This window comes from Oncorhynchus mykiss, chromosome 22 (genome assembly GCF_057628025.1).
Source record: "Oncorhynchus mykiss isolate SJ-2025 chromosome 22, ASM5762802v1, whole genome shotgun sequence".
NCBI lineage: Eukaryota > Metazoa > Chordata > Actinopteri > Salmoniformes > Salmonidae > Oncorhynchus > Oncorhynchus mykiss.
The window spans coordinates 50,988,335-51,014,090 of NC_143043.1; the positions used below are offsets into that span (position 1 = coordinate 50,988,335).

General features: G+C 42.2%; 2 protein-coding genes across 2 annotated transcripts; one reads left to right on the plus strand and one right to left on the minus strand.

Moving 5' to 3' along the window:
- Positions 1-6,216: 6,216 nt before the first annotated feature.
- On the minus strand, positions 6,217-7,191 carry LOC149972896 (trace amine-associated receptor 13c-like). The gene has a single exon (XM_090216384.1). It carries the CDS (start codon positions 7,189-7,191, stop codon positions 6,217-6,219), a length of 975 nt encoding a protein of 324 aa, XP_090072510.1.
- Positions 7,192-21,320: 14,129 nt separating this feature from the next.
- LOC110502173 (trace amine-associated receptor 13c-like) lies at positions 21,321-22,644 on the plus strand. The gene has a single exon (XM_090216315.1). The coding sequence runs from the start codon at positions 21,416-21,418 to the stop codon at positions 22,373-22,375; it is 960 nt and encodes a 319-aa protein (XP_090072441.1). The 5' UTR covers positions 21,321-21,415; the 3' UTR covers positions 22,376-22,644.
- Positions 22,645-25,756: the final 3,112 nt, after the last annotated feature.

Genomic DNA, 25,756 nt, shown 5'->3' on the forward strand with positions numbered 1-25,756 from the left:
CACATAGAAGATACCAAATTAAAGCTGTATTTCTTGTGAATCCAGCCAACGTGTCAGATTTAAAAAAAGCTTTTCGGCGAAAGCAAACAAAGCATTTATCTGAGCCTAGCACCCCAATAAAACAAGCACAGCTAAGCATACTTCATATTTCATCCCGCCAGCCGCGACACAAAACTCAGAAATTAAATATAAATCATGCCTTACCTTTGAAGATCTTCTTTTGTTGGCACTCCAATATGTCCCATAAACATCATAAATGGTCCTTTTGTTCGATTAATTCCGTCATTATATATCCAATATGTCCATTTAATTGGTGCGTTTGATCTTGAAAAACACCGGTTCCAACACGCCAAACATGACTACAAAATGTCTCATAAGTTACCGGTAAACTTGTTCAAAACATTCCAAACAACTTTCCTAATGCAACTTTAGGTATTATTTAAAGTAAATAATCAATAAAATTCAATACGGGACCCACAGCGTTCAATACCTGATGAAAACAAAGTGAAGAGAGCATGTCTGCTCATGCGCAACTCTGTAAGAGGACACTGACATTACCCTCGTTCTGAACGACCTTACTTCGTCATTACACAAAAGGAATAATCTCAGTGAAAATCTCAAGACTGCTGACATCCAGTGGAAGCGATGCGAACTGCATGTTATTTCCTTCAAATTCTAGATCCCCCATTAAAACACATTGAAGAGAGAGTGACCTCAGAAGAAGAAAAATTTGTCCTCAGGATTTCGCCTGCCAAATAAATTATGTTATACTCACAGACATCATTCAAACTTCAGAGTGTTTTCTATCCAAATCTACTAATAATATGCATATCCTGGCTTCTGAGCCAGAGTAGCAGGCCGTTTAAAATGGGCACGCTCCTCATCCAAAAGTGAAAATGCTGCCCCCTAGCCCAAACAGGTTAAACAGTCCAAAATCACATTACACAATTTTACAAACAGTATCATCATCACTCATTCATCTTATACAACAATTAGATGTAAACCTCATATCTGAGGCTATTATATAAACAGCGTTATGGTAATGTGGCCGGACTGTCTCCCGTGAGCTTCCCCAAGTTGTAACAAACAGACCAGTTCTGTTTGGTGGAAGTTCTGTGAGGTGGAAGAAATTCCTTTGTTCTCTATGAAACTTCACTCTATCTCTGTACTGTGGGGCCAGGAGGAGATCCTCTACTCAGGAATTTATGACCTCTCTCTGACCACAGCAGCCTAGTTGAAGGAGGCAAGGGGGAGGCAGGGAGAGGGGAATGGGGCTTGCTGTACCCAAAGAGGGCAACGTCATGACAGGCACATTGAGCAGGGCTGGAGGCTCTACAGTGAAATAAGACAATAATCACTAACCAAAACAGCAGTAGACAAGCAATATTGACATTAGGGAGAGGCATGTGTAGCCGAGTGATCATAAGGTCCAGTGCGTAGCTAGGCGAGCTGGAAACATGCTGATTCAGACAGCTAGCAGGCCAGGGCAAGCAGGCTAGCAGATGGGCCTCTAGGGGACATCGCAACAGAAGAGCCTTTAGAAACCCCCTCAGACAGTTACGTGGGCAGACCAGTCATGAAGGATTGGCGTGGCTCTGTGTCGGCAGTAAAGGGGTCCCGGCCAATTGGCAAAATAGGTATTGTAGTCCAGGAATTGGCTGATGGATCTATGCGGCTAGCCGGGAGATTGGCCTAGCTCCAGGCTAGCTCCAGGCTAATTGTTGCATGCTTCGGGACATAGATGTTATCCAGGAGTAGCCACTCGGATAGCAGCTAGCTAGCTGCGATGGTCCCGTGCAAAGGTTCAGAACTTGCGATAGTGGTAAAGAAAAAGCAGTCTGATATGCTCTGGGTTGATATCGCGCTGTGCAGACAGAGCACGAGTTGACTGGGCTGAGGATGGCTGATGTCCGAGTTAACGGTGATAACCGCTAGCAGTGGCTAAATGACTACTAGCTCGTAGCTAGTTAGCTGGCTAGCTTCTGATGGGCGTGCCGGTTCTAAAGTATAAAAAATATCAGATCCGTACCACATTGGGTGAGGCGGGTTGCAGGAGAGTATGTTCAGTCCGTAGATGGAAATTGAGATGAAAAATATTACAAATAGTGACTAAATATATACGAAGAAAGCGATATATATATAAGACAAAAACAGACGTCCGACTGCTACGGCATCTTGAAATATGGCCCAAGCACAGCAAGACAGTTGTGAAGAGGGCACGACAAAACCTATTCCCCCTCAGGAGACTGAAAAGATTTGGCATGGGTTCACAGATCCTCAAAAGGTTCTACAGCTGCACCATCGAGAGCATCCTGACTGGTTACATCACTGTCTGGTATGGCAACTGCTCGGCCTCCAACCACAATGCACTACAGAGGGTACTGTGAACGGCCCAGTACATCACTGGGGCCAAGCTTCCTGCCATCCAGGACCTCTATACAAGGCGGTGTCAGAGGAAGGCCCAAAATATTCCAGCAACCCAGAGATTCCAGCAACCCAAGTAATAGACTGTTCCCTCTGCTACCACACGGCAAGCGGTACTGGAGGACCAAGTCTCGGTCCAAGAGGCTTCTAAACAGCTTCTACCCCCAAGCCATAAGACTCATCAACATCTAATCAAATGGTTAGCCAGACTATCTGCATTGCCCCCCCCCCCCCCCCCCCCCCCTTACCTACTTGTAGATATTACCTCAACTAACCGGTGACGTTGACTCTGTGCCGGTACCCCCTGTATATAGTCTCGCTATTGTTATTTTACTGCTGCTCTTTAATTACTTGTTACTTTTATTCCTTATTCTTATCTGTATTTTTTTCAACTGCATTGTTGGTTAGGGGCTTGTAATTAAGCATTTCACTTCATGCATGTCACATGCGTATTTGGCGCATGTGACTAATAAAATGTAATTTGGTTTGACATTACAAATATTGTAAATTGAAACCTAGGTATGAACCTAATGTCTTGTTTTGCCTGTCCCCTGCAGGTAAACTGGTGTCAGGCTGGAGCGGCAGCTGCCACGGCTGTTCAAGGTGCCACAAGGCCAACTGCAGACCGATGCTGTCCCAGTAGGTGCAACCGGAACCACACTGTAAAAAAGTTCCTGTAAAATATACAGTAACTTACTAGAAGTAATTGGCCAGTAAGTTACTGTAATTTATTTTACAGCATATTACAGGAATTGCCCATGCAGCTACATATTACCCAGTGTTCTTTGCAAGTTTTAATTTTTACATTTACATTTTGGTCATTTAGCGGGTGCTCTTGTCCTTAGTAACGTACAGTCACTGCATTCAACCAAGACTAATAAAAAAGAATGTATATCACAGTCATAGCAAGTAAAACATTTCTGTAACCATTGTTGAATTGACAGAAATATCGTGACGAGATCCTGAGGCCCATTGTAGTGCCATTCATCCACCACCATCACCTCATGTTTCAACATGATAATTTACGCATGGCAGTCTTCAACATCAGTACACAGGCATCACCGGCCAAACCAGGATGACTCTGGGCCAATTGTGCGCTGCCCTATGGGACTCCCGGTTGGGACACATCCAAAGTCTAGAATGTCATTGTATGCTGTAGTGTTAATGTTTCCCTTCAATGGAACTAAAGAGCCTAGCTCAACCCATTAAAAAACATCCCCAGACCGTTATTGTGCATCCAAACTTTACAGTTGGCACAATACATTGGGGCAGGTAGTGTTCTCCAGGAATCCGCCAAACCCAGATTCGTCCGTCGGACTGCCAGATGGTAAAGCGTGATTCATCACTCCAGAGAAGGCTTTTCCACTGCTCCAGAGTCAAATGACTGCATGCTTTGCACCACTCGAGCCGACACTTGGCATTGTGCATGGTGATCTTAGGTTTTTGTTTGACTGCTCGGCCATGGAAACCCATTTCATGAAGTTCCCGATGAACAGTTATTGTGCTTACGTTGCTTCCAGAGGCAGTTTGGAACTCAGTAGCGAGATGTGCAACCGAGGAAAGAGGATTTTTACTCGTTACGCGCAGCAGCACTCGGCCTTCCCTTTAGGTGAGGTTGTGCGGCCTACCACTTAGCGGCTGAGTCATTGTTGCTCCTAGATGTTTCAATTTCACAACAACAGCCCTTATAGTTGACATGGGCAGAAATTTGACGAACTGACTTGTTGGAAAGGTGGCATCCTATGAAGGTGCCACGTTGAAAGTCACTTAGCTCTTCAGTAAGACCATTCTGCTGCCAATGTTTGTCTATGGAGATTGCATAGTGGTATGCTCGATTTTATACACCTGTCAGCAACGGGTGTGGCAAAAATAGCCAGTTCCACTGATTTGAAGGGGTGTCCCCATAGTTTTGAATATATAGTGTGCCTGTGACCAACAGATACATATCTGTATTCCCAATCATGTGAAATCCATAGATTAGGGCCTGACACATTTATTTAAATTGACTGATTTCGTTATATGACTGTAACTCAGTAAAAATGTGTGTTTATATGTTTGTTCAGTATAGAATAAATCAATGTATCCCTCTGTCACAGATTATGAGTTATTCTGCCTTCCTCTGGCTACTGCACATACTGAAAGTAATCCCTGTCCTCTATTTCACTCTGCAGTGTCCATATCCAAAGTACTTTACACCAGCACTTTGGATATGATATTTTGTTTAATATGAGGTGACCTTATAAAATGTCAGCTTTTATTTGAGGCCATTGTCATACATACAGTGCATTCGGGAAGTATTCAGATCCCCTGGCGAGGTCAGTACAGGTGCATCAAAGCTGGGAAAAAGAGACCGACAGCTTCTATCTCAAAGCCATCAGACTGTTAAATAACCATCACTAGCCGACTACCACCCAGTTACTCAACCCTGCACCTTAGAGGAGGCTGCCCTATGTACATAGACATGGAATCCCTGGTCACTTTAATAATGTTTACATTCTGCTTTACTCATCTCATATGTATTCTAGTGTATTTTCTGTCAATACCACTCAGACATTACTTGTCCAAATATTTATATATTTCTCATTTCCATTATTTTACTTTTAGATGTGTGTGTGTATTGTTGTGAATTGTTAGATACTACTGCGCTGTTGGAGCTAGGAAGAAAAGCATTTCACTACACCCACAATAACATTGGCTAAATATGTTAATAAGGAGCATCAGGTACTGCTGGAATGTCTACCAATAGCAAGTCCATATTTTTGTGATAAATTACACTGGTCACTGTTCAAACATTTATAAAGTATTAAGAAAGTATGAATAGTCCTCACTTTAGATTAGAGACTGCAAAACTACTTTACTAATGATCAGTAAATGGTTTATATAGATATGTATTAAACATCTTACAAATTATCTTTTGAATCATTATTACAGACTATAAATGTTGGTAATAAATGTGTGAATAACTAGATGATTAAAACAAATGTGGGAGTAATGATACATGAATAAACTATTTACTAATCCATTAAACATTTATTATTACAAAGTGTTACCATTCTCTATATTAATTCAGACTCCACAGCATCTGAGAGAGCTGCTCTGGTGTGACCCCTGACCTGGCAGCAGTGATGTAGTGAGAGTGGTGGTAGTGAGAGTAGTGGTACTGTTCATTCCCAGTATGCTGAGTTTGAAGTATCTGCTGCGGTCTTCTGATCTGTTGTGATTAATCGTTAATGCATATAGTAGTAATTTAAAAATGTGAGAATCCCTAGCTGAGAAACATTTAACACATGTGGGGTAATGATTAATAAATGGTAAGCAAACTGAAAATGCCTTACAAATGGTTTATTACTGAAGTGTTACTCATAATTGCATATTCTTACATTTGACCATACTCTACTTTCACAATGCACAATTGAGTTATACTTGGACGTTATCTGATATCCTATTGTTGAAGGCATTTGTGTCCCAATTGAGTCACTAGAGGATGATGTAAAACAGACATAATGACTAATGACGTCCTAAAAAATAACTTTTAGAATAATTACATACTATTAATCATTAAATAACATGGAACAACAACAGACTTTGTTATTTGGAGTATACAAACCAAAATGTCTACATATTTTTTTTTATAAACGAGCTTAATCCTTCTGTTGCCTTCTCCAAGTCATTCTATTCCAATCCAGACTAATTATTCTGCATCAACACCACATATATGACAACTGCACTGAGATAAGTCATGTCAGTGTATTGTTACATGAATGAAGCAATTACAACAATTGTATAACAAAACTATATTAAACTTATGTTTGTCAAACATAGTTTCAGAGTTAAAATATGTTTAGCTGTCACTTTGAACCATGAATAAAAGAAAGCATAAATGATTGGATTGCTAAAAGAATTAACAAGAGGCAGAAGACCGATGATGAATGATACATTGTCACTTAAAAAAGACATGAGAAAGAAAGAAGAAAATAAAAATGGAATCCAACAAATTAGATAGTTGAAAACAACAATAGATAGAGTTTTTGCTGCTTTTCTCTCAGACTTATTTGCCTGTATAGTTTTAACACCAGACACCCTGGCAGCCTCTTTAGAAAATACCTTTCTGGCCTGTGATCTGGCCACCACAAAGATTTTCATATAAAGTGTTATAATAATAGAGCATGGGACAACCATTGTAATTACAATGTCAGTGATATTACCCCATGTTATTTCAACAGTAAAACATTCTTTCAAACACCTACTTCGTACTTGTACATTTACAAAGTATTTAATATTAGCAGCACGGTATATGATACAACAACACCAGGTAATGGAAATACAACACATGATTCTTGTTATTGTTATTTTAGAGTGGTACAATAAGGGATCACACACAGCAACATAGCGGTCAATAGATATCAAGACCAAATTGCCCAGAGATAAAGAAGTACATAAAAAGGAGATGTAGGCATGAAACGCACAGAAATATTCCCCAAAACCCCAGCATGATTCCATTATTGCTACAGTAATTACTGGTATCACAATCAGTCCCACCAGGAGATCTGATGCAGCCAGAGAGAGGATGAGCAGGTTGGTTGAAGTGTGGAGCTGCTTGAAGTGAGAGATGGAGATGATCACTAGTACGTTCAAAAATACTGTAACCGCTGAAAACAATGAGAAGAAGATGTACAGTGTTATGTAGATAGATGTCGATAGCAAAGCCTTTCTGCAAGAAGAGTTTCTGTCTTGAAAACAGTATTGAACATCTTCATGTTTCTCCATTTGTAATAAAGGTAAAAATGATGAGGTCCTGCTCCTGCTTGGTCCTGTGTGTGGCTCTGTCAGGTCCGGCTTCTGAAAAACTCTGAGCTCTGCCTCTCTATTTATCCCTGAGTTACTGACAGAAACTCCCTTCCCCAGCATCTTTGATCCACACAATAAACACACACACACACACACACACACACACACGCACACGCGCGTACATGCGTGAGCACACATATCAACAAACGGTTAAATAAACAAAGAATTAATGAGAGCATGATGTAATAGGGGATTGGATGTTGCTGTGCCCAGCTAGCCTGTCATTCAGCCTTCGTGATCATTAGAGATGAGATTGTTTTCACCGATTTCACAGATTTAATCAAATCACATTGTATTTGTCACATGCTCTGAATACAACAACTGTAGACCTAACTTGCAAGCCCTTAACCAACATTGCAGTTCAAGAAGAGTTAAGAAAATATATACCAAACAATCTAAAGTAAAAAATAACACAATGACATAACATGGGGGGGGGGGGGGGGGGTACAGGTTTATTAAGGTCATTTGTAAATGTATTTAGTGGTGAAGTGACTTAGATAATAAACACTGAGTAGCAGAGGAGTACAAACCAAATTTAGGGGGGGGGGGTCAATGTAATTGTCAGGTGGCATTTTGATTAATTGTTCAGCAGTCTTATGGCTTGGGGGTAGAAGCTGTTTAAGGAGCCTTTTGATCCTAGACATGGTGCTCCGGTACCGCTTGCTGTGCTGTAGCAGCGAAAACAGTCTATGACTTGGGTAACTGGAGTCTCTGACAATTTTATCGGCTTTCCTCTGACACTGCCTATTATATAGGTCCTGGATGGCAGGAAGCTTGGCCCCACTGATGTACTGGGACATACGCACTACCCTCTGTAGCGCTTTACGGTCAGATGCCCAGTGATTGCCATACTAGGCAGTGATGCAAAGCGGCAGCTGTACCTTTAGTGCGATGCGGATGTAGCCTGTAATCCATGGCTTCTGGTTGGGATATGTACATACGGTCACTGTGGGGACTACTTCATCAATGCACTTATTGATGAAGATGATGACTGAGGTGGTAAACTCCTCAGTGCCATTGGATGAATCCCAGAACATATTCCATTCTGTGGTTGCAAAACAGTCCTGTAGCGTAGCATCCACATCATCTGACCACTTCCGGATTGAGCGAGTCACTTGTACATCCTGCATTAGTTTTGCATTAGTTTTGTCTTGTAAGCAGAATAATGGTCAGATTTGCCAAATGGAGGGCGGGGGAGAGCTTTGTATGTATCTCTGTGACGTGCTGGTAAAAATGTGGTAAAAAGGATTTAAGTTTACCTGCATTAAAGTCCCAGGCATGTTCTTGTTTGCTTATGGCCTTATAGCATTTGTTGAGTGTGGTCTTAGTACCAGCATTGGTCTGTGGTGGTAAATAGACGGATACAAATAATATAGATGAGAACTCTCTTGGATGATAGTGTGGTCTACAGCTTATCATCAGATACTCTAACTCAGGCGAGCAATACCTCGAGACTTGCAAGTAGAGATACTGCAGTGCAAAGGAGCAAGATAAATAAATACATAGAGTATGGGGATGAGGTAGGTAGATAGATGGGCTGTTTACAGATGGGCTATGTACAGGTGCAGTGATCTGTGAGCTGCTCTGACAGCTGGTGCTTAAAGCTAGAGAGGGGGATATGATTCTCCAGCTTCAGAGACTTTTTTCAGTTCGTTCCAGTTATTGGCAGCAGAGAACTGGAAGGAAAGACGACCAAAGGAGGAATTGGCTTTGGGGGTGACCAGTGAGATATACCTGCTGGAGCGCGTGCTACGAGTGGGTGCTGCTGTGGTGACCAGTGAGCTGAGATAAGGCAGGGCTTTACGTAGCAGAGACTTGTAGATAACAGTTGACCGGGGTAGGGGTAGCCAGGTGGAAAGGTTGGCCAGATGTAAATAAATAATTATTGAAATTCTCAATTATAGTGGATTTATCGGTTGTGAAAGTGTTTCCTAGCCTCAGAGCAGTGGGCAGCTGGGAAGAGGTGCTCTTATTCTCCATGGACTTTACAGTGTCCCATAATTTTTTTTTTTAGTTAGTACAACAGGATGCAAATTTCTGTTTGAAAAAGATAGCCTTAGCTTTCCTAACTGCCTGTGTATATTTGTTCATAACTTCCCTGAAAAGTTGCATATCACGGGGGCAATTCGATGCTAATGAATGGGGCATGCTTATTTAAGATGGTGAGGAAGGCACTTTTAAAGAAAAGCCAGGCATCATCTACTGACGGGATGAGGTCAATGTCATTCCAGGATACCCCAGCCAGGTCGATTAGAAAGGCCTGCTCGCAGAAGTGTTTTAGGGAGCGTTTGACAGTGATGAGGGGTGGTCGTTTGGTCGCAGACCCATTACGGATGCAGGCAATGAGGCAGTGTTCGCTGAGATCTTGATTGGAGGGCGAGTTAGTTAGGATGACATCTATGAGGGTGCCAGTGTTTGCGGATTTGGAGTTGTACCTGGTAGGTTCATTGATAATTTGTGTGAGATTGAGGGCATCAAGCTTGGATTGTAGGATGGCCGGGCTGTTATGGGGATCAGGTGTATGCAATGATGGTTGCACAATGTGGTTTGCCTGGAATGGTGGATAGTAGACCAGCGACGCCGAGCGCAGAGGGAGCAGGAGTAGGCTTGACAATTATAAAATAATAAGTACAGTACACAACACAGGATGTTTAAGGAAATATATCTAACATTTAATTCACAAACACTGTTGTTTAACAACTATTTGTAAAGACGTAAGGAAGTGTTGTATTGCAAATATTTAGCTAATGTTGTCAACCTCACAACCACAAACTAATCATAAAACAGGGAAATATTTCCAGTGCTTCAATCTTTTAACTATTTTCAAACTTTGCTTTGTTTAGCTGCACTCTTACTTGGCCTTTAAAGGTACTGATCCTTTAACTGTAAAATGTCAGTAAGGTATGTATTTACATATTGGTTTCCTTAACCTGTAAGCAGTCGATGAACTGCTACAAGTCACTCCAAACCAACGTAAATGTTTGCATTTTTGGATTTTGTCTGAAGTTACACATCACACTATTACAACAGTGTGGCTGTTTTGGAAAAAAATAGGGGAAACTGAAGGGACTGTGAGGGGAAGTTAGGTAGAGAGGAGTGGAGCAAGACAGCTTTTTATTACAGCAGCCCTCAAATTTCCTATGGAAATATTAACATCCACAAAATGGCCTCTAACCTAAATGGCACAGTCTCTAATGGGGGCACAATTATTTGAAAGGCCAAAGTCTCTGAAAAGCCTGTTCTTAGCATATCTAATTCTACTGTCGTGGCGTTGTATCGGTTAATGTGACGACTGCTGCTCATCGAATGATTAACGGTTTATAATTGCGTGATTAAATGAATAAGGCAATTATTAACTCATTAACCTGGGGCACCATGGAACAATTTGTTTTATTGAGTTTCTATTTCCAAAATTAACTCAAAGAATATCAGAATATAGATTTTACAACAGTCGCTAATTAATCAACTTCCTCTACAGTCTCATTCTGAATGTCGTATAATCCGGGAATCTGCACAAACCCGAGTCCCACCAATGAGTTTGTACCACACCAATTTTGGATGATTATTAGCTACAATGATAATAAAAGATACACATACACAAAAACACAGTCTAGTCTATTGATTAGAACTTAGTATAAAGGGACAACACACTATGACGCGTGTTACCCAAAATGGGGATTTCAAAGAGAGAGAAAAAGTGAAAGTACACAAGAGAAACATACATTTGGGTGCATTTGTCAGCTATGCTTATTTTAAACCTAACCTTTCCCCCAACTGCCGCTCTTATGGGTCAGAATATATTGTTGTAATTACATGGGCCGTTTAGGCTTCTCAATGGCGCACTTCTCTGGTGCAACTCTCTGGTTGTCCTCACGATGTCAGTGTCCTTTTAGCTTAGTGGTCTAATTCCTCGCCCTTATTCTGAAAGGGGTCTTCTGAGGACAGCCAGCCCTATAGCTCAGGGCTCACAGCTTAGGAATGAAAACAGTGTAGATACACGCTTCGATGGGGAGTGGAGACCAGGTGGTCCAGCTTCAATTCACCCGCTTAGATGTAGCTACTCATCCGTAGCATGGGTAGAAAAGGGTTCCTTTGTCTTCAACCTCATGTTGCGTTTTGGGTTCGTTGACTACTCAGACCTTGGCTGCAGCTTGGGTCACTTAGTCTGATATGTTAATTCTTAATTAACTCACATGTCTTATACCATTGTGTCGGAAGTTGGCGTCTTCCGCCTTTGGGGCAATTCTTGGGCGTACCCAGTTATGAGGTCTACATTTTACTCAAATCCAATTTTAGACAACTAACTTCACATTTCATCTTTACCAAAACATTCTCTTTGATTTGGACATTTTCCACACAACTTACAATGTATAAACATCAAGCACATATTAGGAAAACCCTTAAAGTTACAACGTTTTTGTTATAACAGCGTCCTTTGGCTTTTAATAACATAACAAAAATGATAATTAATTTTCCTATTCTATCTATCATCTTTGTGGCTGACGAAACCCCTTGTCCCAAAGTCAATTTATTGCATGATAATGTTCTCCATAGTTCTCCATAGTGAGTGGACAAAGGAATTTGGTCTCCTGCCTTAGATTTACAATTGGCGTGAGGTGTCATCAATCCCCCCCATCTTCCTATCCCTTGAGATCCCTTCTCCTCTGTTGGGGGTGAGATCTCTCTGCAGGATTGTGGTCATTGGTAACCTGAGCCAAGCAGGACAGTCATGACACTACCCTGCCGAAAAGGCATGGCTTAAGGGCCGCCCCACGAGGGAGGTACATAGATACTCGGAGAAAATCCATTGTCGCTTCATGGAATGCAATTCGGGTGGGGGAGGGCCCTCTAACTCAGCTGGTGCAGGGCAGCTGGTCCCCATCCTTAGACGCTGAGTGAAATATCAGAGGTTGGCTGAAGCTGAAGCTGGTGGCTCTCATACTGTGGCGGATGAATTGGCATGCTGGCAAAAACAGTTATTGGCAGCTCACTGGCTGCGGCTGGTGACTCTTTCACCACTGCTAAAAGTGCTAACTCCCATGGTGGAGCTTGTGGGGACCCCTGGACGAGGATCAACAGGGATCTGGAGGCAGCTAGAGACATCAGGCCCCCCAGGTCAGGGAATGGTCGTTCTCCATGTCGGGGGGCTGACGGCCTAGCAGGTCAGGGGACTTGGAACTCACTAAATTTGAGGACTGCAAGCCAGGTATAGTGGGAGGCCGCAAAACTAGCCAAGCAGGGAACTACTATAGGCTAGTGCTAATATAGGTGACTGGGCGCAGGCTGAGGGCTGTGAACTGTCTAACTGCACACCTAGAGGAGCAGATAACTCTGGGTATAGCGAGATGGGAGACCCAAGGCCTAGAACTAGGGCAGGTGGTTTGGCATGTAGCACTGAGGGAGCTGACTGCTTGCTGACTGAGGCTGGGGGCTGCCGACCAACTGAGGGTAGATGCTGCAAACTAGTTGGGCAGAGAAACTATAGCCTGTTGGAGGAGTGGACTGATGGCCGACTAGAGCTGGAGATAGTTAAACTAGAACACCCGAAGGCTGTGAGCCTAGTGCTGATAACCTTAGGCTTGACAGTGAGAAAATCTCAGGACCTGACAGGGAAACTGACTCTGGACCTGGCAGGGAATCAGACTCTGGACCTTAGAAGGAAACTGACCCTGAACCTGACAGGGAGAACTTCTCTGAATCTGACAGTGAGAACGAATCTGAACCTAACAGGGAGAACGACTCTGATCTTGAAAGGGAGAACGACTCCGGACCTGGCAGGGAGAACATCTCTGAACCTGACAGGGAGAACGATTTGGACCCTGACAGGGAGAACAACTCTGAACCTGACAGGGAGAACGATTCAGAACTTGACAGGGAGAACAACTCTGAAATTGACAGGGAGAATGACTCTGGACCTGACAGGGAAACTGATAATGGACATGGAGAATAGGAGAGCTATGGGCCTACTAGAGAAACTGGCGCCTTTGAGCCTAGTGGGGCAAAAGGCTGATGATCCAGCTGTGATAGGCACTGAGGGACGACTCATGCTGGAGACAACAAACCTAGTGCAGCTGGAGACCAATGACCTAATTTAGCTGGAGACGAATGACCCTGTGCAGCTGGAGGCCAATGACCTAGTGCAATTGGAGACCAATGACCTAGTGCATCTGGAAAAGAGTGACCTATTGCATCTGGAGAAGAATGACCTAGGGCTTGGGACATACTTAGTCTACTGGGAAAGGAGGGTACACTAAACCTGACCATACTGGGAAGGAAGCGAAACGGCAAGCAGGGGTACTCTCACCCTACAAATAAGGAAGGGAACTCTAAACCTACCATGGATATAGGATACACTGGACCTTCTTGAGGGGCAGGACACTCAAAGCCTGGTCACTTTACACCTGCCAGGAAAACCCGAAACTGTAACTCTAATCTGGAGCGGGAGTCTCCTTAACTCTGGCTAGACGAGGAGCTGGCTGAGGAGGGTGCAGACATTGGTGTTGTGGACTGTGCTCTCTGGAGTTCATATAGTTGGGAGCTAGGATGCTCTCGGGAGCAGAAGTGCACCCGACGCTCCCGTGCCTCTGGCCGGGGGGGCCTGGAAGGACGTCGGTCGGGAGAGCGGCTGGATCACCTCTGGGAGGCCTGGAGGGACGTCGGTCGGGAGAGTGGCTGGATCACCTCTGGGGAGCCTGGAGGGACGTTGGTCGGGAGAGTGGCTGGATCACCTCTGGGGGGGCCTGGAGGGACGTTGGTCGGGAGAGTGGTTGGATCACCACTGGGGGGCCTGGAGGGACGTCGGTCGGGAGAGTGGCTGGATCACCTCGAGGGGGCCTGGAGGGACATCGGTCGGGAGAGTGGCTGGATCACCTCTGGGGGGCCTGGAGGGACGTCGGTCGGGAGAGTGGCTGGATCACGTCGGGGGAAGGTGGCACTCCCAACGTTATGGCAGTCACGACGTAGACTCCAGCCGGGGGGGTCTGGAGCGATGAAGATCTGCTAAATATCTGGGGTCCCAGTGGTCCCGTGGAAGTGGTGAACACTCAGGCAGGGAGGTCTTGGAGTAGTGTCTCTCAGCGGAGTAGCCTGGCCAACTCGTGGAGGACCGGCAGAGATCGCGCTCTCGTGGTGGTGATGAGCCAGGGAGGCCTAGAGCTGTGGTGGTCAGGAGAGTAGCAGTGGTACCGGTGCTCCAGCAGTGGTGACTCAGGCCAGGAGTGCCTAGAGTACGCACAACTGATCTCTTGCCGCTCGTGATGTAGGTACTCGTATTCCCTCATCAGCTCCCAACGGGTGAGGGTGTGGTCACTCCCTGACCACTGAGGATGCCTGGAACAGGGCTGGTGGTCTCTTAGATGAGAGAGGTGTGTATGCAACTCATCTTCCTCAGGTGCATGATGGCTTCTTGTGGCGGTGTGGGCTGAGGTGGGTGGTGACAGCAGCCTCAAAACAGTCATCAAGCTTGATGTGGTCATTGCGTGCTAGGAATATGGAACTAAATAGTAACCTTTTGACTGCTTTATTTGTAAGAATCTTTATACGGTGTCAATTTATACACTTAAAAAAAATGTTAATTGCAAACTAAATATTTCTCTGAGCAATTGCAATAAATAATATAATAAAAAAATATATGTATTTTATAGTCTTTTTCAATGATGTTAATCACTTCAGACCCCACAGTATTTACTACTGTACATACTTATTTACAGATCTTTGTATGTGAACCATAAACTTTGATTTAATATTTTTTTTAAATCTAGTTTGTTGTTGTTCTCTCAGATTCCAGAGGGTTCTGTTAGCACTACAATACCATAGACTTTATTGTCCATTTACATGGAAATTCATTTAGAGACGTCAGCATTCAAATACACGAACACAACACAATATATTACATGCCGTACGGAAAAGTGTAATGTTAGTACACAAGTCACACATTTACATTTTCACACAATATTCAAAACATGCAGGGCTCGGTCATAATGACACTTATATCCCTCTACCAATTAAAGGTGTTAAACACAAACACATCTAATACATTGTGAACTTTTTAAAATGTATTCATACAGGGTGGGTCACCATTGAGACCAAGGTCTCATTTATAAGGAAGCCTTGTGAACATGAACATACAATATATACAAGATTAATCAAAGCAAACTCTCAAAAACGGGTGCCAGGTAGCTTAGCTGTTTAAATGTTGGGCCAGTAAGAGAGAGGTCAGTGTTTCAAATCCCAGAGCCGACTAGGTGAAAAATCTGTCGATGTGCCCTTGAGCAAGGCACTTAACCCTAATTGTTCTTGTAAGTTGCTCTGGATAAGAGCCACTACTAAATTACAGACAAAAAATGCATATTTCACCTCTGAATGATTCTTAGAGAGCATATTACATCAGCAAAACTCAACCTGTGCTCTGTGACTGATGTCATTGTGACTATACTGTCTCTACTGTGTAACTCTTTAATGATGTTAGTTTGACTTGGTTAAGTTTCTGACACCTGTATGCAAGGTTCTGGAACAATGAGGTCCAAAACTCTAAGGAATTCTACTAATTAAAGGTGTTGGAGACACACAAATTCCTCCAGGGCCCTAATAAGGCCCCAATACAGCATAAACATTGAAACCTGTAGTGAACCTAAGTACAGCTCTAATGTCTTTTGTGTGAGTACAACTTCCATTAGGCCTCAGCCTCAGTTACAACCCTCACCCCTAAACTAGTCTTCCCTGCACAGGTCAATAACCCCACCTCTGAATTGAGAATCTGTCACAGGTGGGATCTGAACTGTGGTATCCTGAGTGGAAAACCAACATCTTAACCAATAGTCCAAGAGAAAAGCCCTTCCTGGATTGAGTGTGACACTGATTTTAAAGTACCAGTCAGGGCTACCTTATCATGAGAGCATGAGTCTAACTCACCTCTGCTACACATTTTCCATCTAAGTCATGTACGAGATAGGGGGGTGGCATTAATCAAGGTTTTCAGACTTAACCTCCCCCTAACCTCACTCAAGTCTCAATCCTACATCCTTTCTATAGTGTTTTTGAAAAATAACAAGACATTTTCACAAGTACAGAACTGAAATTAAATGTTTTTTACATGGCCTCTCTGAGTTGGCACATCCTGATTTCATGGGGCATGATCCAGGATCAACACATATATAATATGATCCAGGGTCAATATAGACATATCTAACGTGCCGAAAGACTCTGGTGTAGTGAGAGTAGTGGTAGTGAGAGTAGTGGTAGTGAGAGTAGTGGTAGTGAGAGTAGTGGTAGTGAGAGTAGTGGTAGTGAGAGTAGTGGTAGTGAGAGTAGTGGTCGTGAGAGTAGTGGTAGTGAGAGTAGTGGTAGTGAGAGTAGTGGTAGTGATAGTAGTGGTAGTGAGAGTAGTGGTAGTGAGAGTAGTGGTAGTGAGAGTAGTGGTAGTGAGAGCAGTGGTAGTGAGAGTAGTGGTAGTGAGAGTAGTGGTAGTGGTGAGATTAGTGGTAGTGAGAGTAGTGGTAGTGTTCATAACCAGCATGTTGAGGTTGAAGTGTCTCCTGCTCTGTTGTGTTTCCATCGTTCAGCCAGGTGATAACAGGAAGAGGGATGTCACAGGTTAGAGACACAGGGTTGTTCACCACCACAATCACATGTTCTGGGACCTGGTTCTGACCACAGATAATGGGGAAACTGGAGGGACAAAACACACATATTGTGTATTAAAACACACACACACACACACACACACACACACACACACACACACACACACACACACACACACACACACACACACACACACACCTACATGCTGTAGTATGCTGAGGTTGTTGTTTACGTACCATATACCTGCAGGCTGTACTCCCAGGCTGCGTTGCTGACGTCTGTGTTGATGGCTGTGTTAACTTCTTTAGAGCACGTACGTGATGCAGCCCGGGGTGGTGCTGCATCACTGACCCTGGGATGTGGCTAATAGTGTGGAGTGGCCTAGAGGTTAGCGATTATGCCCTTAAAGGGAAATTACACTCAAAAACTATCTTTAGTTTTTTTTTTACTAGTCCACTGTTGATACAGTCCCAACATGATTTGAGTGTCTCATGTCAACTTTTCAAGATATTTGACTTTCAAGAATCAAAGTCTCACCGACCACATCATCACACAGTTTGATGATTCCTTTTGCATCATACAATATTTTGCCGATTAGGCCTGACTTGCAGTCGGCGTTCCAATTCATCCCAAAGGTTTTCGATGTAGTCGAGGTCAGGGCTCTGTGCAGGCCAGTCAGGTTCTTCCACACCTATCTCGACAAATCTATTGCTGAATGGACCTCACTTTGTGCACAGGAGCATTTTCATGCTGTTACAGGAAATGGCTTTCCCAAAACTGTTGAAACAAATTCTAGAATGTCATTACATGCTGTAGTGTTAAGATTTCCCTTCACTGGATCTAAGGAGTCATGCTCAAACCATGAAAAACAGCCCCAGATCATTTTCCTTCCTCCACCAAACTATACAGTTTCCACTACCTATTGGGGCAGGAAGCGTTCTCATGGCATCCGCCAGGTTTCCTCCAAACGTGAAGCTTGGCATTCAGAGCAGGAGTTCAATCTTGGTATCATCAGACCAGAGAATCTTGTTTCTCATGGTCTAAGAGTACTTAAGGTGCCTTTTGGCCATCTCCAAAGCTGTCGTGCCAAATGCAGATTTGTCACTCCAGCACTTTGGATATGAGTTCAAATGTTTTATATGAGGCGACATTTTAGAAATGTCACCTTTCATTTGAGGGTATTTTCATACATACATTGCATTTGGAAAGTATTCATACCCCTTGACTTTTTCCACATTTTGTTACGTTACAGCCTTATTCGAAAATGTATTAAATTATTTTTATTTCTCATCAATCTACACACATTACCCCATAAACCGTACATTTTTGTAAATGTGCAGGTATTAAAAATAAAAACAGAAATACTTAAAAAGTATCCAGACCCTTTGGTATGAGACACGAAATTGAGCTAAGGTGCATCCTGTTTCCATTGATCTTCCTTGATGTTTCTACAACTTGATTGGAGTCCACATGTGGTATATTCAATTGATTGGACATGAGTTGACAGTTGACAGTGCATGTCAGAGCAGAAATCAAGCCATGAAGTCGAAGGAATTGTCCGTAGTGTGCCGAGACAGGATTGTGTCGAGGCACAGATCTGGGGAAAACCACGAAGACTCTTCCTATACCTGGCCACCCGGCCAAACTGAGTAATCGGGGGAGAAGGGCCTTGATCAGGGAGGTGACTAAGAACCTGATGCTCACTCTGAGAGAGCTCCAGAGTTCGTCTTTGGAGGTGGGAGAACCTTCCCGAAGGACAACCATCTCTGCAGCAGTCCACCAACCAGGTCTTTATGGTAGACTGGCCAGACGGAAGCAACACCTCAATAAAAGGCACATGACAGCCTTGAAGATTGCCAAAAGGCACCTTAAGTACTCATACACCATGAGAAACAAGATTCTCTGGTCTGATGATACCAAGATTGAACTCTTTGCTCTGAATGCCAAGTGTCACGTTTGGAGGAAACCTAGCACCATCCATGTGGTGAAGCATGGTGGTGGAAGAAACCTGCTGTGGGGATGTTTTTCAGTGGCAAGGACTGGGAGACTAGTCAGGACTGAGGGACAGATGAATGGAGCAAATTAAAGAGAGATCTTTGATTAAACCGGCTCCAGAGCGTCAGGACCTCAGACTGGGGTGATAGTTCACCTAACATCAGGACAATGACCCTAAGCACATAGCCAAGACAACGCAAGAGTGGCTTTGGGACAGGTCCCTGAATGTCCTTAACTTGCCCTGCCAGAGCTCGGGCTTAAAGCCGATGGAACATCTATGGAGAATCCTGAAAATAGCTGTGCAGTGACGCTGCCCATTCAAACTGAATGAGCTTGGGAGGATATGCAAGGCAAAATGGGATAAACACCCCTAATACAGGTGTGCCAATTATGTAGTCATACCCTGTAATCGCTGCCAAAGGTGCTTCAACAAGGTACTGAGTAAAGGGTCTGAATATTTATGTACATTTCAGTTTTAAATGTTTTATAAATTTGCCGAAAATATAAAACCTGTTTTTTTTTTCCGTTAGGTTAGAAGTTAATGTTACTCTTCAATAACACAGACCACAAAACAAATCAAGGGGAGAAAATAGGTTTATTCAAAGAGGACAAATCATAGATGTTGTGCTGAGAGGTAGATGTTCATTCTCCCCTGTCCTCTGTGATTCTCTCCACAGAACAAAGATAGGATGTAGTTTTATAACCCAACCCTAACCTTTGGTTGACCAATTAAAATGTATTGCAATAAAACTGGGCCAATAGCCAAATAACAGGCATCTAGTTTCAGGCTCAACGCATAGACAAAATCCTTCCATGTCTCTGACCCAATGATCATTAATTCACTATTACAGAAAAACACTATTTCCATTGATTGTTGATTTCCTCTTGACCGTTAGTCCTCAGCGTTGTGTATTATCTTAAAATATTCTTACAGTCATTATGGTGTATTGTGAGTAGATTGATTAGGAGGAAAAAAATAATTCAACATTTTTTAGAATAGGGCTTTAATGTAAGAGAATTTGGAAAAAGTCAAGGGCTCTGAATAATTTCCGAATGCACTGTATCTGTTTTACAGTTTAGAAACAACTTATGTATCTACTCCTGACCCCTCCTGTCTCAGCCTCCAGTATTTATGCTGCAGTAGTTTATGTGTTGGGAGGCTAGGGTCAGTCTGTTATATCTGGAGTATTTCTCCTGTCTTATCTAGTGTCCTGTGTGAATTTGAGTATGCTCTCTCTAATGCTCTCTTTCTTTCTCTCTCTCTGAGGACCTGAGCCCTATAACCATGCCTCAGGACTACCTGGCATGATGACTCCTTGCTGTCCCCAGTCCACCTGCCGTGCTGCTGCTCCAGTTTCAACTGTTCTGCCTGCGGCTTTGGAACCCTGACCTGTTGACTGGACGTGCTACCTGTCCCAGACCTGCTGTTTTCAACTCTCTAGAAACAGCAGGAGCGGTAGAGATACTCTCGATGATCGGCTATGAAAAGCCAACTGATATTTACTCCTGAGGTGCTAACTTGTTGCACCCTCGACAACTACAGCGATTAGTATTATTTGACCATGCTGGTCATTTATGAACATTTGAACATATTGGCCTTTTATTGTTATAATCTCCACCCGGCACAGCCAGAAGAGGACTGGCCACCCCTCATAGCCTGGTTCGTCTCTAGGTTTCTTCCTATGTTTTGGCATTTCTAGGGAGTTGTTCCTAGCCACCGTGCTTCTACACCTGTTTGCTTGCTGTTTGGGGTTTTAGGCTGGGTTTCTGTACAGCACTTTGTGGCATCAGCTGATGTAAGAAGGGCTTTATGAATAAATACATTTGATTTGAACAAACAAGACGAACTGGCACAGACAGACAGAAAACACAGGTATAAATACACAGAGGATAATGAGGAAAAAGGGAGACACCTGGAGGGGGGTGGACACAATCACAAAGACGTGAAACAGATCAGGGACACAAACAGGCAAAATGTCAGTATGGAGACAAAGTGGAGTCGCAATTCAGCGGCTCAGACAAGTGATGTATTAATAATTCAGTTCAGATCGACATTTTTATGGTCTATGGAATGCCTCTATTTTGATTGCATTTGCTGTTAGCATGTACACCATAAACTTATACTATTTCATCAACTACTATACTGTCAACTTTCCTACACACTGACCAGCTGACATGTGGCGTGCCATCATGTGTCCTGAGCTTGTGGCTTATGGTCCAAAATGAGCTCTGACATCGCCCAAAACATTTAGTCTTATACAGTTTCCAATGTAAAATAGACTTTGAGTGACCAAAACATCACCCATGATATATTTTCCACATTAAAATGCTCAGTTGAGTAAATGCAATCCTGTCATACATTACATCATGTTTTCACAAATTATTTGTTTATCTACCCGTTTGTTAGTGTGTGTGTGTGTATGTGCACAGAGAGGCTCCTGGGAGGGGAGTGTCAGTAGCTCAGGGATAAATAGAGAGGCAGAGCTCAGAGTTAGTCAAAAGGCGGACCTGACAAGGTCACACACAGAACCAAGCAGGAGCAGCAGGACCTCAGCATTTGTTACAAATGGAGAAAAATGAAGATGTTCAGTACTGTTTTCAAGACGGAAACTCTTCATGCAGAAAGGCTTTGCTATCGACATCTATCTACATAACACTGTACATCTTCTTCTCATTGATTTCAGCAGTTACAGTATTTTTGAACATACTGGTGATCATCTCCATCTCTCACTTCAAGCAGCTCCACACTCCAACCAACCTGCTCATCCTCTCTTTGGCTGTGTCAGATCTCCTAGTGGGACTGATTGTGATACCAGTAGTGACTGTAGCATTAATGGAATCATGCTGGGGTTTTGGAGAATATTTCTGTGTGTTTCAGATCTACATTACTTTTTTATGTACTTCTTTATCTCTGGGTAATTTGGTCTTGATATCTATTGACCGCTATGTTGCTGTGTGTGATCCCTTATTGTACCACTCGAAAATAACAACAACAAGAATGATGTGGTGTATATCCATTACCTGGTGTTGTTGTGTCATATACCGTGCTGCTATTGTAAAAAACTTTGTCAATGTACAGGTACCCAGTAGGTGTTTGAAAGAATGTTTTTTTGTTGAAGGGTTAATCTGGGTTAATATCATCGACCTTGTAATTACAATGGTTGTCCCGTGCTCTATTATTATGACACTTTATATGAAAATCTTTGTTGCTGCCAGATCACAGGCCAGAAATGTTTTTTCAAAAGAGGCTGCCAGTGTGTCTGGTGTTAAAACTGTACAGGCAAATAAGTCTGAGAGAAAAGCAACAAAAACTCTATCTATTGTTGTTTTCAACTATTTTAATTGTTGGATTCCATTTCTATTTGTTTTCTTTTTTACTTTTGTAATTGACAATTTATTATCAGTTATCATCGGCTTTCTGCCTCTTGTTAATTCCTTAATTAATCCAATAATTTATGCTTTCTTTTATCCATGGTTCAAAGTGACAGCTAAACATATTTTAACTCTGAACTTAAGGCGTTCATAGTACAAATGTTTTCATAGTACATGTGTTAGCTAGGGATGGGGGAAAAGTGTGACACCAATCAGGCCACCGAGGACTGGAATTGCCCTTCTAGTGTCTAGTGGCTCACTTCAACAAGTGCAGTAAAATGTAAATGTACAATATGCATGATATCAGGTAACATCCAAGTATAACTCTATGGTGTATTGTGTAAATAGTTGATGGTCAAATTTAAGAATATGCAACTCTGGGTAACACTTAATAACAGCATTCCGTAATAAACCATTTGTAAGGCATTTACAGTTTGCTCACCATATATTAATCATGACATCCACATTTGTTAAATGTTAGTCAGTAAGGTATTATCACATGTATAAATAACTACTCTATCCACTAATGATTCAACACAACAGCTCAGGAAACCACAGCAGACATTTTAATTAACCTCAACATACTGGGTATGAACACTACCACTACTCTCACAGCCACTACTCTCACTACCACTACTCTCACTACCACCACTCTCATTACATCACTGCTGCCAGATCAGGGGTCACACCAGAGCGGCTCTCTCAGATGCTGTGGAGTCAGAATGAATATAGAGATTAGTAAGACTTTATAATAACACTTTGTAATAAAGAATGTATAATGGATTAGTAAATAAGTCAATAGTTTATTAATCATTCATGTATCATTACTCTCATTACAGTAAGTTAGTTATTCACACATTTATAAACAACTTTTATAATCTGTAATAGTGATTCATAAGATCATCCAGAAGATATTTTAATGAATTAACTTATAAACCATGTACTAATCATTAGTAAAGTAGTTTTGCAGTCCCTAATCTAAAGTGAAGACTATTCAGACTTTATTAATACTTTATAAATGTTTTGAACAGTGACCAGTGAAATGTATCACAAAAAGATGGACATACCAGTACTACCTGATGACACATAAGGTCTCAAAACGACCCAGAACAAATCAATGGTTAAACAATAAGCACACAACACAGAGAATGTTAAAGGAAATATATTGAACATTTTATTCCAAAACAGTCACTCTGTTGTAGTAGTGTGCTCAAGGAAGTAACGTGTTTTGTCTGAAAATGATAACATTCTTGTCTGTTGGCAGTGACTACCAAAACCAAGTGTGGATTGCAGTCACTCATTAGAGCAGTTCATAGACTGCTTACAGGGTAATAGAACCAATATCTAAATACATAATTTAACTGAACATTACATTTAAAGGCTTAATACCTTCAATACACTGCAAGTGAAGTTTTCCAAAAACGTATGACTCTCTTCAAATGAGGGGGGCATGTCCAAAATGCTGGAGTAAAAAGCCCAGTTTAAAAACAGTTTTTCTGCAGAGCTTTAAACCCACTGGGCACAAACTTGTTGAATCAGCTTTGTTTCTTTTTGAAACAACATGGAGTAGACATTGAATTGACGTCTGTGCCCAGTGGGCAGGGATTGTTTTCAGTATGTGCAGTGGCCATAGGATGGCAGTATAATTCCCAATCTGTGACTGACAGGTATAATATGACTCATTCTATATGAAAGATAAGTATGTCTGTTCTGTAATGTCAATTTCTATCTGAACATTCTATGTTAGGTGAAAAGTGTTTCTGTATCAAACTGAGAAGAGACCATCTGTCTGAATAATACCAACGCCTTTTCATTACAGGAGACTCACTGAATATAAGGGTTTTATTATGAGTGATACAAAACAAATGAAGCACAAAACATGGCAAACAAACCTTTCCTTAAATATACTCCACCAACCACCCACTTTCTTCAAGTTAACCTTAAAAGTCCTGAGACCCCAGCAAAAAAGTGTCTGCAGGATGGTGTGGTTGGTGCCGCTCAGCGGTAACTGGCACTTTCCGTGGCAGGAGGTGGCCAGGTAGCCTTGCGGTGGGATGATGTAGACCTGCCAGAACCACGTTCTTGAAGTCCATGTAGAGGGGACAGGCCTACACACATGACTGGGCGTCACCGGGAAGTAGACAGCGCTCCTCTAGCGTTGGATAGCTTGCTAGCTACTTCCAGACACATGATGAGAGAGCACCCCACTCTGACCACTTTACTCGGCCTAGCAGAGCTAGTTGGGCTGTTTTCATGTTATCCAGAGCGTTGGTGACTTCAACTGTGCTGCTGGTAACAATTTCATTATGCTTTTTTGACAATGTTTACTGTCACCGGCCATATTCAATGGGTGTTGAGCATTTGTATATTCGTCAAACAATCTATTGAAATTGTTACTTTCATATTGTTTAGACATGTAGCAAACTAGCTAAATGAACACTGTATGAATCAGCAGGTAGCTAAACAACCATGTTCAATGTTAACTAGTTAACATAAGGCTATATCTAGCAATGCAAAGGGCTCTGAGATACAAATAATATTACTACACAGATCAAACACGTAACGTTACCAAGCAAGCCAGCCAGCTAATGTTAGCTAGCAAGCAAACAGTACACTATAACTTTGAAATGAAATGACTTTCTGACTAAATTAGAAACGCATAATATCTGAAAATGTAGCTATCCAGACTATCTTTCCCGTCCGTATACAGTACCGGACAAATGTTTTAGATATTCATTCAAGGGTTTTTCTATATTTGTACTATTTTCTACGTTGTAAAATAATAGTAAAGACATCAACACTATGAAATAACACATAAGGAATCATGAAGTAACCAAAACAGTTTTCAAAAATGAATACACCTTATGAATAAAGTCTCCCCCCACATTTTGATGAAGTCATAAGTATTTGGACAACATCACTTGTAGTTTATTAAATGTAGTAACCTTTTAGATGTAATGAACGTATTTTGATATTGTTTCCCTTACCCTGTAAGCAGTCTATGAACTGCTCTAATGAGTGACTGCAACAATCCCTCACCTAACGTTTTAGGGGGAGAGCAATTCTTCTTTATGAGGTCATCATTTCTCATCATTGTACCGACAGATATAGCCCATTGAATATCACCGTAGAATAGGCATAAAATGCATCTTCCAATTGCAACATCTGCCTATGCCAAAGCAGAGGCCTTTTGTCTCAAGAAAAATGTATATTTGTAATGCCGTCGCAGACAGTTAGGCATACCTAATTTCAAAATAGGCTGTCAACGGTGAATGATAATTCTTCACGTCCTAACTGCATGCCAATCAATGATGTCAATCCGTTTTATGGGAATGTGCTTATAGATCTTCTTGAATGATTTTATTTGAACATTTATTTAGTGTGTCGTTTTCATAGAATTTTGTGGTAATTAAATATAATTAATTTAGAATTTATCAGAAAAACATTTCCAGACATATTTTTACCAGCTCGTTATATTCACCCCCGCACTATGACGGCACAACATCCCTGTACACTCTAAAAATTAGAGGTTCAA